Genomic DNA, 15930 nt, shown 5'->3' with positions numbered 1-15930 from the left:
TTTGAGTCCTTAAAGATACTGTGTACGAATAATTGCAAATTCTTAACTTTATTGTCCTTTGAACAATTCATCTGTTTGAATTGTTTTGGGGTTTATGAAAACTCTGTTTTACCTGTTGATTGATTTGGTATGTAGACTTTTGTAGGCAAGGGGCAGAAAGAGCAGGCAGGGGTGGGATGGGGAAGAGAGCCCCTCTTCCCTCAATAACATCAGCTTAAGTCTAGAAACATGAGCTCATGGAGCCTCCTGTTCTGATGTGCTTCCTTTTTGCAAGGGGGGATTGCAACTGCTAAAATAATTTAACAAAAATAGGCTTTAATTTTTGATATACAGTAAGTCCCCTGCATACGAATGAGTTCCATTCCAAGAGCACGTTCATAAGTCCAATTTGTTCGTAAGTCCAACAAAGTTAACCTAGGTACCCAACAAACACAATTAGCTATATAGTACTGTACTGTAATAGGTTTATAATACTTTTCGCACAAATAATACATACAAAACAAACAAACAAAAAATAAAGGAAACATTTTTAATCGTACAGTAACTGAAAAGTACAGTACAACAGCTGGCATACAGGGGCTGGAATCGAGTGAACAGGCAAGAAGAGTTACTGATTGGAGGAGGGAGAGGAGGTGGGAGATGGTAGAGCTGAAGGATCGTTAGCAATAGGAGACAGAGGCCAAGCTGCAGTTTTACTCATGACTGATGTTGATGGAATGCATGTTCACATCTTTGAAAGTTCTCAACTTGAAGGTTTGTGTGTAGGGGACTTACTGTATTTACAGCTTCCTTGAATGGGTCATCCAGGACATCCACCTTACACAGAAACAATGTTAGCTCTTTGTATATAAAATAAAAAGTTAAAAACTTCCAAAAAGAAAAAGATGAAAAGAGGGTTCTGGAGAAAATAAATTCTTCCTTATGCAATTGATTGTCACTTGTGTTATTATAATCACAGACCAAGATGCTGCATTTCCAGAGAAGCCAAGGCTTTTGGCAGGCAAGTGGTGGTGGAAGATCTTTGTTTTTATCAAGACACCAACACAAATAGAATTACATTGGCTTCTTCTGTGATCACCCAGGAGATTTAGTGGTCTGAGAACAGACAGAATGAGAGAGAGAGAGAGAATGAGAGAGAGAGAGTGTGGTCCATTCTAACTCACCAAGTCTTCAATAAGAGATTAATATCCTGAGTTGAAGGCAGAGGTGTCATCTCAGCCCTAGCTGTGTCAGTGGAAGGAAGGAAGGGGATTCAAGTTCAGGGTGGGAGTGGAGTGGGAAGGGAGAATGTTGGGAATGAGGTGGTATTCCTATTTACAATCACGGTTGTCATCTTTAGTAGTTCCGGCAAGACTTGAGTAGAGTCAACCGAGATTTTCCTGCACTTACTTCCTGGATCATCTGTAAAAGAAAATTGTGTAAAGACCAGAATTAGCAGTACGGGACCAAGAGGCATCTGAGGGTCTCCTCCAGCTTTAATATCTACCATCCTGTTACATAGCCATTCAAAACAATGACACACTCACTAAAAGAGTCTGCCATGCATTTCTGATGATGTCCTTTATTATTATGGCGTGTAATGATACAGTCTTTTTTTTCTTCACTGTGAAACCACAATCTATTATTAACATTTGAAATATTGTGTCTATATGGTCAATGCTAAACAATCCTGGATATGTTTTCAAACTTATGGTCATCTTAAGAAAATATTGCCTCTCAGTTATAAACAGAAGATATTTCTGATTTAGTTACATTCCCAATCATTCTGTTTACTATTAATTTGCATGTAGCATATACCCTGGCAGGGGTACCTTTGACATCCCAGCTCCAGAAAAGAGAGGCAGCCCTGCTTAGCTCTCTTTTCCTGGAATGGTGTGGGTTTTTCAAGAAGCAGATCAACAGCTGATCTGCTTCCCAACTCTTTTGAGTCAGACTTCACAGCATGGCTTTTTTATTTTAGTTGGATAAATTTTTATTTATTCATATTTAAAAGCCACACACATTCCATAGGCCGTAAATAATTTCTGTGTTATAGCCCATGTAGCTATGAGTGTGCAAGGTCATTTCAGATGTATATTTATATGCATAATGTATCCCTCACACTATATCTTGGTCCTCCTGTGATGCTATGACAGTGGGTGAAGGAATATTAAAATGTCTAGGATAAGATGGAGAATGGGGCAGGCACTTATCTCAGACACAGACTGTAAGATATGTGACTTTATTTTTCTATATGTGAATTAAATGTCTATTTTTTGCCCTTTTTGCACTATGTAGTGGAAATCTAACCTCCTACCATTCTGTGTAATCTTAAAAATTATGGGCAATCACAGAACGTTTCATGTTTGTCCCATCAGGTCCGGTTCTCTCACTCTCATCTTCATTTCCTCAGGTGGAGTGTGGGGGGGGATGCTGCAGTGCCACTGCATGGGAGAGGACATTCTGTGGCCACTGGTGGTCATTTCTCCATGTTGGTGGCCACTGTGTTGTCCCACTTGTCCTCGGCTACCAGTTGGTGTAGTTCTCAGCTGTACATCCTGTGTTCCTATCCAGGGTCTGCCACTTTCACACACCTCTCTGTAAGGGTGTCAATGAAGCTTTGGGGACACAGTAAATGCTGGAAGACTGGCACGGGCTCTCTCTGGAGAGAGAGACCAGAAATAGTCTCCCATTTCTGCCATTATAGGCTTGAGATTGTCCTCTTGGCCACCTTTTCAGGTCCAACCCCACCAAAAGGGGTTCCTCTTTTCTTGAATCTCCAAACTTGACTGGAGGTCCTCCAGTTCCCCAGCCCCCATATTTCACTAGGGGGCAGGTTACACACTTCCTCCTTCCTGTCTCTAACTTATTTATCTCCCCTCTGCCTCTTCCTGCTTCCCATGGGGACAGAAGGAATATGACAAGCAGTTTTTCTTGATTTCTTCTTCCAAATAATTTTTTCATACACGTAAATCTTGTGTTTTTTCTCCAACTTCTTATTATGAAATTTTCAACATGAAGGAAAGTTGAAAGACTATTCCATCTGTATACTCAATACCTGCATTCAACCTCTGTTTAACATTTTGCTGTCTGATTATGAGTTGCCCATATCATGTCACTTCACTCCTAAACTCTCTGGCACATTTCTCCTAAAAGCACAACGCCAACACCATTATCACTGTACCCGAGAAAGTTAAAACAACTCTGTAATAGCAGATAATACTTAGTCCAGCTTCAAATTTCCCCAGTTGTTCAACTTGCCTTTAATAGCTATTTATATTTCAAACCAAGATCTACTCAAAGTTCACCACACTGCATTTGCTCATTGTCTTTCCTTGGCCTTTTTCAGTCTGGATTGCTATCTCCATTTTCTCCCCCTCTGGACATTGACTTTTTGAAGAGACCCATCAGTTGTTCTGTAGAATGTCCTTCATTCTGGTGGTGTTCGATAGTTTCCTCGTGGGATTCTTGAACTTGTCATTTATTCCCATATTTCCTGTGAACTGGAACTTACTTCTAAAGGCTTGATTAGATGCCAGTGAAATGTTATTGGGAAGAAGACTATAACAGAGGTGCTGAGCGCTTCACAGTGTACCACAGTTAGAAACGCATGTCACCTTGATACACTGTTACTGTAAGTTTGACCACTTTTAAAAATGGTGGCCACCAAAAACGTCAATAGTGACCTTTCTTTGTAAATACAAGTTTCCCTTTTCAGTTGGTAGGTAATTTGTAGAATGATAATTTGACATCTAGCAGATATCTTCATTCCCCAAAACTTGCACATAATGGGCTTAGTACCCAGTTCTGATCCTTTCTTGAAAAAATTATTTTATTTCTGAGGGTTGCAGAGGGGTGTTTTTCTAATTCAATCATTCCTTCTACATACTAGCTTTTGCTTAAGAAAAAAAGAAAAAACAAAAAAAGAGCATCCTGGTCTTGACCGAGAATTTCCACTTCTTAATTTTAGCTCTGCCTGGATCCTGAATAACACTTTCTTGAGGCCATGGAGGTTTGGTATCCAGCTGCCTACACTAGGGAGGGTCATGGGTTTACAGAAAAGATTTATGGCCACAGTATTACTGTATCCAAAATATTATTTTATTTTATAAAATATTTACTTTGTGCTTCTCAAAGTCATCGAGCTTTGTGGGAATTCTTCTATTTTTCCTTTTCATGATGATTAAACATTAAGTAGGTATAATAAACCTAATTGCTTTAGGATTCTTTCCTGCAACTTTGTGGTTGTTGGTAGAATCAAAGACAGTGAGAGCTGCCAGTGAGTTTAGGAATCATCCCAAGTCCTTATTACAGAGATGAGGACATTGGGGCCCAGAGAGCTTAAGTGACTTGCCTAAGGTTACACAACTGGTTTGTGGCAGATATAGAGCTGGGAGCCAGGCCTCATGACTCCAGTTTTACTGTTTTATGCTGTGAGACTAAGTTACATGATAAGAATAAACAAATTTTATTTCCATGTCAAATTCGCTGCTTTTTATGTACTGCCATTGGATGTCACTAGTATGTGTTGCCACCGGTATGTGTTGCCGTTGGATGATACTGTATTTCTCAAAGCTGGGGATGTATATCCTCAGTGGTAACAAGATGCTTTGAAGGGATATTTGGGGCTAACACCTTTAATACTGATAGTTCTATATTTAGTACTTTTTAGAAAAAATATACCTGGCACATCATACCCTTGGTTTCATGATATTGTTTAGGATAAAGCTTAAGCTTAAAAAATATGAAATAAAGAAAAATGTTAAATAAATAATCTGATTTCAATTTTAAAATGATTATTTGAGTAGGACTCTTCTAAGGCACTTTTAATTTAATACTGAACAGAACAAAGCTTCTGCCTCATGGAGCTTAAACTCTAGTTGAGGGGAGAGACAGAAAAACAGAGAAAGATATCTAGATGTAATCTATAGGTAATCTCAAATGCTATGAATAAAGTGAAACAAGGTAATAGGAGGATAGTGAGAGTTTTGTTATTTTTAAATAGTTAAAAATGGCCTTTGGTAGTTTGATAGGGATTGCATTGAATCTGTAGATTGCTTTGGGTAGTATAGTCATTTCCACAATGTTGATTCTTCCAATCCAAGAACACGGAATATCTCTCCATCTGTTGGTATCATCTTTAATTTCTTTCATCAGTGTCTTATAGTTTTCTGCATACAGGTCTTTTGTCTCCCTAGGTAGGTTTATTCCTAGGTATTTATTCTTTGTGTTGCAATGGTAAATGGAAGTGTTTCCTTAATTTCTCTTTCAGATTTTCATCATTAGTGTATAGGAATGCAAGAGATTTCTGTGCATTAATTTTGTATCCTGCTACTTTACCACATTCATTGATTAGCTCTAGTAGTTTTCTGGTAGCATCTTTAGGATTCTCTATGTATAGTATCATGTCATCTGCAAACAGTGACAGTTTTACATCTTCTTTTCCAATTTGGATTCTTCTCTGAGAATACAATTTTTCTTCTCTGATTGCTGTGGCTAAAACTTCCAAAACTTTATTGAATAATAGTGGCGAGAGTGGGCAACCTTGTCTTGTTCCTGATCTTAGTGGAAATGGTTTCAGTTTTTCACCATTGAGAATGATGTTGGGTGTGTAAAATAGATAGCTAGTGGGAAGCAGCAGCATAGCACAGGGAGATCAGCTCGGTGCTTTGTGACCACCTAGAGGGGTGGGATAGGGAGGGTGGGAGGGAGACACAAGAGGGAGGAGATATGGGGATATATGTATACATATAGCTGATTCACTTTGTTATACAGCAGAAACTAACACACCTTTATAAAGCAATTATACTCCAATAAAGATGTTAAAAAAAAAAAAAAAAGGCCTGTCTGATCAGGTGACATTTGAGCCAAGAGTCCGAGGCAGCGAGGGAGTGAGCACGCTGATACCTGAGGGAACAGCATTCTAGGCAGAGGGAACAGCACAAGCAAGGGGTGGAGGCTGGGGGGAGCTCTGTGTGTTGAAAGAACCGCACAGGCCAGTGTGGCTGGAGCAGAGTGGGGTTGGGGTGTGGAGAGCAGTAATTGGGACCAGAGAGGAGACAGAAATGCACAGGGACTTGCAGGCCTTCAGAAGGCTTTTCCCTGAGTGAGGGCTAATGTACAGAAGGTACTTGGATGAGGCATACGTTGTGAAAGTGTTTGTGAAGAATTTAAACGTGGATGACACTAAGTTATTAATGTACTGAGTTAGAGTCTAATAACAGAAGATGACTGGGGGAAAGGGTATTTCTTGGAGGTAGTAGTGAGAAGTTCATGATACAAGGGTGTGGAGAAAATTCCTTGTCAGGCTCAAGATCAGGACCATGATTCCCACCTCTTCCCAATCCCCAACATTCATACACGTATACCCACACATACACACATTCAGCACACACTCCGAAATGATGGTTTGTAGAGTTTTTTGTCATCAGCATTACCCAGCGTTATGTGCACATAGGATACTGTGATTGTTAGTTTTCACAAGACCATGGCCACTTGAGAGCAGAAAGGGGTAGGACCCAGGCTTTGAGTTATCTTATAATTCTTCTTATCTTCACTCCGATTCCTTTTATGCAGCCCAGTTCACTCCAAGGGCTGTATCATTATACCCTAGTTAATTTCATGGCTGATATAATTTGGGTAAATTCTCTCTTTTGGAGATCTCAATTGCCATTGGGAGAAAAGCACCAACTGTTTGAAAACTCAAATGATGCATTTTCACAGTGAGCAAAGACATTGTGGGGATTCTTCTGTTTTTCCTTATCATGATGATTAAACGTTAAGTAGAACCCATGTTCTCTGCATGGTGTGTTTCTTATTTTTGGCTTGAAACCCAGGGCTAGAACTTAAGGTCGGGCTGCATTTTTTGAAGCTGTGCATTTCCAGAGAGGAGGAAGCACTTGATTTTCCTGCTTCTTATCCTCGCAACAAATTACTGATAACACTTTGCCATCTTGTGGTGTGGATAAGTCTTCTTCCTTAAATCACCAAGGGGGGTGGGCTTGGTACAATGTAATTATTCTATGGCCAGTTCTCCAGATCTCCTTAAATGTATTTTTCTATCTCTATGCTTCACCCTCTTCTTATTCTCTCTCTTTGGGAAGTATCTGACCATCACCTTTGGGGACATTCTTTCCTCTTCTTTTCCCCAAACCACTGTCCCTCTCCTCTGGCTGGGGTGGTCTAGAGCAGAATCCTCGGCATCCTTCCCCCATAAGATCTGTGCATTGAGTTCTTCCCAAGTCTTCATAATTGTCATGTAGATCTTCCTCCTTATCAAGTGCCTAGTGATATGTATTTATTCTAGTCTATTTTCTTACCCATCACCTAATATGCTAATGGGTTAGCAAATTCAAGGAAACAAACTCAGATATTACCAGCAAAAAAGCATATTTGAAAAGACACATCTGCCATGTACAGACTTGCATAATGAGAACCTAAAATGGAAAACAATGGCCACGGTTTTGGATAATACCATTCTTTGGTACAGATTCTTGGACAGCATTAATTTTGGTTGGACTTCTGAGTTTTCCCTCTGTTCAGCATCTTATACTACACATCATATTCTTATCAATTCCAAACCTTTTCAATTACAAAGCAATACATGGGAAAGCAGAGAACTATAATCAGACTTTGAATTCTCAGAATTCAAATATGCCGAGAGTGGGGGACACCAAGCCTGAGTAGCTTCATCCTATTGTTTTAGCACCAACTTTAGCAAATGTTTCACCTTGAAAGGATAGCTCATTGCAGATATTTTGTAACAGTAGTAAAGGTTGAGAATTTTGTTTGAAGAAGACAGTCATTCTTAGGCTCTATCCTCTCCCCTCCTCCCACCCTCCCCACACCCATAGGTGTGTCTGCTGAGCTCCTGAGGTGTTCTGAGAGTCCAGAAGTAGAACACAGCCCCTGCCCTTTGGTGGAAGCCATTGTGGTTACTGGCTATTTATTTATAATTGAAACTTATTAGGTGCAGAAACTTGAAGTGCCCATTAATCGTCAGTGTTATCTGTCTGTTGGGCTCCTCAGAAATTCTTCTTGAATTTTATTTTAATGTATCTGTTGACATAATTGTCTTAAATTATGAATTGCTAAATTATAAAGCCTATTGGAAACTTTTGAAAAGGGGATGTATGGAACCATTTATGACCCTAAAAATTTAATTACATGTGTTATTTAAAAAATATTGTGTAATATTTCATGTTTTTGTAGTCATTTATAATAAGATATTAGTTAATCCTCAGGTGACCTTGTGATCCAGTCTACCTATCCAGTTGGCTGTCTCCATTGAGTCCTTATTACCTGAAGTCTTAAAGTCCCCTTACCCTTTCTACAGATAAGGACTTGAAGGTATAAGAAATTATATTTTTACATTATAAGAATTTATTTGAATAAAGCAGTCTTGAATCTGTGTAACATAGATCTTTCTTAACCAGATGTGTAGATTACACAGCTCAATTTAAATAGCATCCCAGGATCTCTAGCTACATGAATGGTTAAATGAATATGCATGTGTGAAAGAGCCCAGGAGTTGCTGCTGCCAGTTTTTTCTTGGTGGTTGAGGAGTTGCCCACTGCCCTTTCTCAATCGTTTCTGTCTGAACAGCGTCTGTGCCCTCTATTAGTGACTGGCACAACTTTCTTCAATAGAAAACCATAGCCGTATTAGGTTGAAGAGCTCATTTTTTGAGGCCTCAGGGCAAACCTTCAAAATTGATTTTCATACTCCTAGGAAATATTTACTTCAAAGTTAGCTTTGTAAATTACCAAAGAAAAATGAATGTATTTGCAGTGAACTGTACATTATTTGGTGATCGCCCAACTCCAATGAACAGAAGGCAGAGTCAGCACAGATGTGGGTCCGTGAAATTCTCTTGATTAATGTTGCACATGTTGTCTGTGCTCTGTCCAGCTGCCCTCAAACTCCTCTCACCGGTCCTGTGCACTTTCCCTGGTTTCTGTGTACAATTGCTCCTAAGGGCTAGCACCTGAGACCGTCTTCAAAGGGCTAGCCTTGAACTAGTGGGCCTCCTACCCCAGCCCAGGACACACACACGCGCACACACACACACACACACACACACACACACACACGCACTCACGCTCGCACAGCTGGAAGTGGCTGGGAGTTCAGTACCCTCCTCTCTCTTCCCTCAACCCCTCCTTTGCTGATGACTGACTGGCTTAGGAGCAGAAAGCTCACTCCCTGGCCTTTAGGCTGGGCCAACTCCACTGGGTAATTTACAAGTTCTCTGTAGGATCTGTGGTGTAATTTACACTCCAGAGCTCCCAGCAGGATCAAGCTGGAGGCTGAGACTTCACCTGAAATTGCAGCCTTGCTTGGATTCCCTTCATCCCTCTCCTGCTTCCCCCTCTCTTGGGAACCCTCCTTTAATAAATCACTTGCCATGAACACTGCTCTCTGGGCATACTTCTGAGCAACTGACCTAAGACAGCATTTTCTGTAGGAGCTCTAAGAAATTGAATATGTTATGTGATGCTTTTTATCGACATATTTAAATCTATTTAAAATCTCTTGTCTGCTAATTTGGGCTACAGTCTGCAAGTGGGTGATCTTAAAATTTAATTAAAGTTTTAAGTGAGGTATAGATTACAGTTACCATTTATTGAGGGGAACCACTGTGTACCACTTCACTGACACATTTTCTTTGATTTTCATAGTAATTGTGCATTTTAAGGATGAGTTAATTGAAGTCCAGAGACATTTATTAACGTGCCCAGGCCACAGAGCTAATAATTGGCAGAACCACAATTCAAACCCAAATCTTTCCGCTTTTAATGATTTAGCTTTTTCAACTGTTGCCCTGCTGACTCTCTTGCCTTGTTGGAGTATTAAAATGTCTATTTCTGTATGCTATCAAAGAGGCATTCCAACATCAAAGTTCATGACTTACTAAAATTGGAGGAGACCGTCTCTTTATCAAGTGATAATAAAATGCATTACCAAACACCAAACTTAATTTCCCAGAATAAGAATGATTGAAAATGATATCTAATAAGTGCTTGAATCAAGTCACATCAATTTGTTGTGTACAGAAAGTTCTTTGTCCAGTCTATGACAGAATCTGGGGTGGTTCATAGAAAAACAAAATTACGGAGAAGGTGGAAAACAGGACAGGGCACCAGTAATGCACTTTGGGAGCAGAGGATGGAGGTTTCTCTCTTGGCTCTCCTTCTGGGGTGGCCACTCTCAGTCCTGTGACTGTATTGTACCAGGATGCTGTTTAGAAAATGACTTTCCCAGGCCTCTAAATGGAGCATAGTGTTGTGAAAGCCCTAACTCATCTCACAGGAGTTATCAGTCTGTTCCACAGAAAGATCCTTAAAGAAGAAAATGAAGAGATAATGGCAATGATGGCATGGTCATCGAGATGGACATCCATCAAGCATCTGTGTTGGGTTCTGTTTGAATTATTCATTGCTGACACAAACCCTACACATGTAAAAATTTCAGCAAGAATACACAAAAACCATTTCAGAAACTTTTAAATTTTCTGTAAGGTGATGTCAGCACTTATTACAAACTGTAGCTGCTCTCTCTTTCTCAAGGGCCCTCCTCTACCCCTTTGCCTGATTATTTCTTACTTATCTTTTAAAGATGAAGCTCAGACATCACCTCCTCCAGGAAGCTTTCTCTGATACCTCACGATGGACAAAATCCTTTTTTTGTGGATTTGTATTTGTATTTGTACCATGAGCAATCATCCAGAAGAATGCTTATCCAATCATATTGAAAGAATATGCTTACTTGTTAGTCCTCCCATTAACCTAAAAGCTCCTCAAGGTCACCGATTTTGTTTTATTATCCCTCTGTCCCTAGTACTTGGTATGGTGCAAGTCAGAGTTAACAGTCAGTAAATGTTTTTTGAATTGAACTATAAGGAACGAAGAAAGCTCCATGTCTTTTTGGTATACATGATATGTTCTTGCAAATTGTTTTAAAGCCACCCGAGTGACTTGGGCAGAGAGATATTGAAGAATTAGAAGGCAGTGGAAACACTAGGTCAGGTTTTTAGGGCAAGAGGATCTGGAAGAGAGAGGAATGTGGGTTGTGTCCAATAGGCTGGGAGAAGTTTGGTAGGCAGAGGCCATCTGAGGACTACTTGGGGTCTTGATTTAAGAGGTGAGAATTATGATGGAGGACAATGAGGAAGAGAACATCCTTTGAGATGGTAAAGGATGAAATGAAATTTGCATTTGAGGCCAGATAGGGTAGCAGAAGGAGCATGGACTCAGGTTTGACTCTAAGTCCTGCTGGGTTCTTTTCTGGTGGCTTAACCTCTGAATGTCTTTTTCTTTTTTTTAATCTGTAAAATGAACATACCAGCACCAATTTCATAGAGGAATCTTGATTTAATCTAAAGATTAATAAGATAGTACTCAGCAGATATTAAGTGTTCCCTAAAGTTCCATAAAGTTCACCTCAGATCCTTCCCAGTGGTTTCTTGTCAACAGTTGAAAGGTGATTAGTTGGGAGGGATAGTGATGGGAGAATAGAAACTGTGTAACAGTGGACATGCATCCATTTATTTGTTCTTCCATTAAACATCTTACTGAGGGTGCACAATGTACCAGGCACAGGGAATAAATATGTGTACATCACTGTTTGTCTTCAAGAAGTTTGTAGTCTAGAGGAAGAGCGACATCTAAGAAGGTGACATGGCGGTAGGTAATCTAAAGAGCCCCACACAGGAGGGGACTGATTTATTCTGTTTGGAGAAATCAGAGAGCACTTCACAAGGTTGTCAGCTCTCAAGTGGAGTCCAAAAGGATGAGTAGGAGGTCGCACATGGATGAATTGGAGCAGGCATCTGTCAGGGCACGGAGGCTTGTATCAGGGTAGTTTGGCTGTTGCTGGAGTGGAAGATACAAGAGGGCAATGGCAGGAGATGATGATGGAAAGATGGACAAGGACCAAAATGCAAAAGGCCTCCCTGTGTGCCATGGAGTTTAGATTTAGTCCTGAGGTCACAGTGGAGCCACTGAATTTACGGATTGATGAGGAAGTCATTGAGAGGCAGGGTTAGAACATCTCAATGTGAAGAATGATCTTGTTTATGTTGATTTCTTGGCTCCTGCCACGACTTTTTACTTTTTTACTTGATTTGCTATTAAATTTGGAAGTGATTAATAAAGCTGTACATTTGAGTTATAATAACATTACTAATTTTTAAAAATTTCCGTTTTCATGGTCTTCATATTGTTTTGATGGACTAAAGTGGCCATGCTTATTAAATAAATAATGTGGGATTTGTTCATTTCTTCAACAAGTACTTAAGGAGAGCCTGCTCTGGGCCAGCCTGTGATAAACCCTGAGGACATAGAGAGAGGGAGATGACATTAGATTGATAAATGTATAGGGCATGGGAAAAACATAGTTGTGAGTGGAGGAGGTGAGGAGAGTCCTGTCTTAAGGAAGTGATCTCTCTACCTAACTGCTGTGGGATGGGGGAGTCAGGGGGGTCCTTATTCAGCAAATCTGAAATGTTGTTTTTCCACTGCTGACCTTAAGTTTTTTGGAATCTAGTAGATAATAGAGACTCTCTCTCAATCAATCACTCACTCAAAAGGGCAGCATTAAAACTACATCTACCACCACTCATTGGGTGTATCTGAAGTCAATTGTAGGGAATGATGCCCAGTGTGTATTCTTTTTTCTGGCATTTCCTCAGAAGGATTATGATATTCAGTTTCCAATCTAGAAATCAGAGAATTGGATTTGAGAATAACAGCATCTATTTTTTCCCCTTAGCCCCCCAAAGGACATTTAGCTTTGTTTTTATTTTTCTTATTGAGTTCCTACTCTGTGCTAAGTGCTTAACAGATCTGATCTCTCTTAATTCTTCAGCTGCAGCTCTGTGAGATAAGGCATCATTATTTTTTAAATGGAGGCCCTGAGACCAAGGGAGGTTGTTTCACTTGCCTGAGGCCACGTTCCACCTAAGAGGTAAAGTTGAGGCTGCCTCAGGACAGTCATGCCTGGTGCTCTCTGACCTGGCCTCCGTTTCTGCCTCTCTTTATTTTCTGTGACCTTTTCTGTCTCAATATTTTCTTTCTCTCCCTCATTCATTTGGTAAATGTCATCTGTTGGGACTGACCGCAAACAAACACAGCCGGGTGGGCAGCCCTTAGAAGGGAATATTCAGGTTTGAGTAGATGGGACTAGACAATGCCAAGTCAGGAAAGAGGTCAGTGGCCTCATCTCCAAGAGTAATTTTGAGTAGGATGGATGCTTTTCCCACCAAGCCCTCAAGGGACAAGGGTTAACCTCACCTGTGAATCTGAAAGCCTTGGCTGGTGAGGGGGCTTTATGTCTGGCACTTTTTGTACTTTGTCTCATCAATGGCACCATCTGTTAGACGTCACTGACCCCCTTCTACACATGAAGAAACCAGAGGCTTAGAGAGGTTATGTGACTTGCCCAAGGCCACGAGGTTTTTTCAAGGTAAAACTACTTAAAACATGATAGCTTGACTCTGGTATCCAAAATCTTCATGCCAGAACTCTCTCAGTGCGAATTCCTTAAGACACTAGCAGGGGGAGGGCTAGTTTCTGTGGTCCTGTGGCCAAAGATAGAAGACCCAGCACCCCCTAGCCCCTTCTTGGAGAGTCAGGTTATACATTGCCTATTAAAGACCATCTCTATTGAGACTGTCCTCAGTAAAGAAACCTTTGAATTCTGTTTAACCCAGGATTTCCTAAGCATATTCAACCACAAAAATCTCTTCAAAAGTAAGTCACTAAGCTCATGAGAAATTAATGTGTGGAATACTGAAATCCACCTTGCTGCCTCCCCAGCTGTCTTTTTGTAGACAGACAATGAAGAGGGAGAGGGTAGAAAGGAGAAGACCAAAGAAAGGAAAGAAGGAGACAGTGGAAGAAGGAAAAGGAATAAAGTAAAAGTGTGACCAAGTATTTCCTGATAAAATTCTAAAATAAATTTCCACCTTTCTTTTATTTCTAGGCCCTCTCCCATGCTTTTCAAATTGGCTCACTAACTTTTCCCCAAGTGAATAAGATGAGACAGAAAGATTGATTTCTTCGGGCTGATGACAGTATTAAAAAATGGTCCATGAGGCTGAGAGGCGGCCTGTGCAGGTGAAACCTATGACCAAGATGCAAGAGTTAGGAAGTGGCCCAGTGGGGACCAACTCTGCTTCCCTGAGCTCCCATAGCAAGGGAGTAACAGGGTGGGGACCACAACCCAGGCCCGACTCCCTGCCCGCTCGGCTTTCTCTCACAGCACATTTGCTTTCTCAGAGTCGGTCTTATGTCCACGTATTATTTTCTCTTTCCCTGTTATGCTTAACCCATCAGCATTAACTTCGCCAGAGATATACTTATCAGCGACATAAACCATAAGATCGTAATTTGCCCTGTTTCTTTTATTCTTGCTACAGTTAAAAGACTCTATTGCCTAGGAAGGCCTTTTCCTGCACTTTCCCTTTGCTCCTGGTTCTTTGAATAGAATGTGTTTATAATTTACAGTGAAGGATAATTCATAACCAATATTGATATTTCCCACATATAAGTATACAAGCACCCATAATTGTGTACTCAGGAATGTTTTCAGTATTCTTTCCTAAACCAATGTAATAGTTCTATGATTCATATGGACTTCCTGGGTTGGTGGAGATATTTGTATGAAAAATGTTAGAGTTTATGCAAATATCAGTGTTAATATGTATAGAATTTATATTAGTTGCTGTTAGAGCCTTGCTATCAAAGTGCGGTCCTTGGGCCAGCATCATCGGCATCACTTGGGAAATTGTTAAAAACATAGAATCTTGGGCTTCTTCCCAGACCTACTGAATTCAAATCTGCATTTTAATGAGATTCCCAGGTGTTTTATATGTTCATTAAAGTTTGAGAAGCCCTGCCTTAGAGTACACACAGGGCATTAAGGTCAATCATCATTTTGTTTATGCCCACTTTACCTAGTTTCACATGGCTACATTTAATAGAGTGCAATGGCTCTGCAATTTCCATCCCAGTAACTTCATTGTGGGCTGTCTTATACATGATTGCCCAAGAGAGCTATAAAGAATATCTGAGGCACGCAATTCATCCTCATTAGATAGGTAGGTGGGTAGACAGATAGACAGAGATATAAATATAGGTGTAAATTGCTTCTTAAAAGCTTTATAGGTAGCAGGTATTGAAAACTGTGAAGGGTCTGAGATTTTATTCTGCTTGCAAGCCAACAAGCTGGTGTGCCACAGTTTCACAGATGACAGCAGAGGACTTGAGACTCATGGGTCAGAGTCCGGGGGCTGTATTACTCTTTCCACAGGAAGCAGCATGAACAGTGTATTTATGTCAGTTCTCTCTGCCCCACGTCTCACGGTGGCGATACAGATGGGCCCTGATGGAACCCTGCACATATTCTGATGGCATTAGAGAAAAGGACCCCTGAATTTAGGGAATCGGAATCTCTTTAAGTGAGCAGTAAACACAATTTCCCTTTGCTCCAGAGATTATTATCTCTATCTCCTAAGACTGTTCACCATACAAGCATCCTTAAAACGATAATCCAGAGCAAATGGCAGTGAGTGACTCTCTTTGTAAGATGTATGGAAATGCAAGGGACCCATGGAGTACCATCTCCCAACAATAGACAGTAGAACATCTTTATTATTAGGTTTTAGGGCCAATAAATATTTTTTTGGAAGCCATGGAAGAAACATTTCCAAATCCCTGGATTGTACTCAGAGTTAGTTCTATCAGAAAGACTCTAGGAGGTAAATAACTTCCAGTCTGGGCATTCAGCTAAGCGCCTTACAGGAGGGGAGAAGTTCTATTAAGAAAACAGAGGGTTCGTGCATTATAAACAGTGGGCTCGCCTGTGGCTCTTTACAGTGTCACTTGCACCATTTAAACGCTGAACCTGTTCTTATCCTCAAGTTTGAGAGATATGACATAATTCAGAGAG

At 40.4% G+C, this 15930-nt stretch overlaps 1 protein-coding gene across 5 annotated transcripts in view; it reads left to right on the top strand.

Annotated features, from left to right (window-relative positions):
• Positions 1-15930, top strand: part of NTRK2 (neurotrophic receptor tyrosine kinase 2) — a 369930-nt gene that overhangs the window by 93502 nt on the left and 260498 nt on the right. Inside the window, exon 12 of one of the 5 annotated variants that reach the window (XM_059924519.1) lies at positions 12847-12875. The exons of the other annotated variants lie outside the window; for them this stretch is intronic. Within the exon in view, the coding sequence (XP_059780502.1) occupies positions 12847-12860 (14 nt within the window). The 3' untranslated portion in view covers positions 12861-12875. Of the gene's footprint in view, positions 1-12846; positions 12876-15930 lie in introns of those variants that run through there. 5 annotated transcript variants of the gene reach the window in all.

This window comes from Balaenoptera ricei, chromosome 6, assembly GCF_028023285.1.
Source record: "Balaenoptera ricei isolate mBalRic1 chromosome 6, mBalRic1.hap2, whole genome shotgun sequence".
Classification (NCBI taxonomy): domain Eukaryota; kingdom Metazoa; phylum Chordata; class Mammalia; order Artiodactyla; family Balaenopteridae; genus Balaenoptera; species Balaenoptera ricei.
The sequence above is the reverse complement of the archived record's forward strand: the minus strand, read 5'-3'. Positions and strand labels throughout refer to the sequence as shown.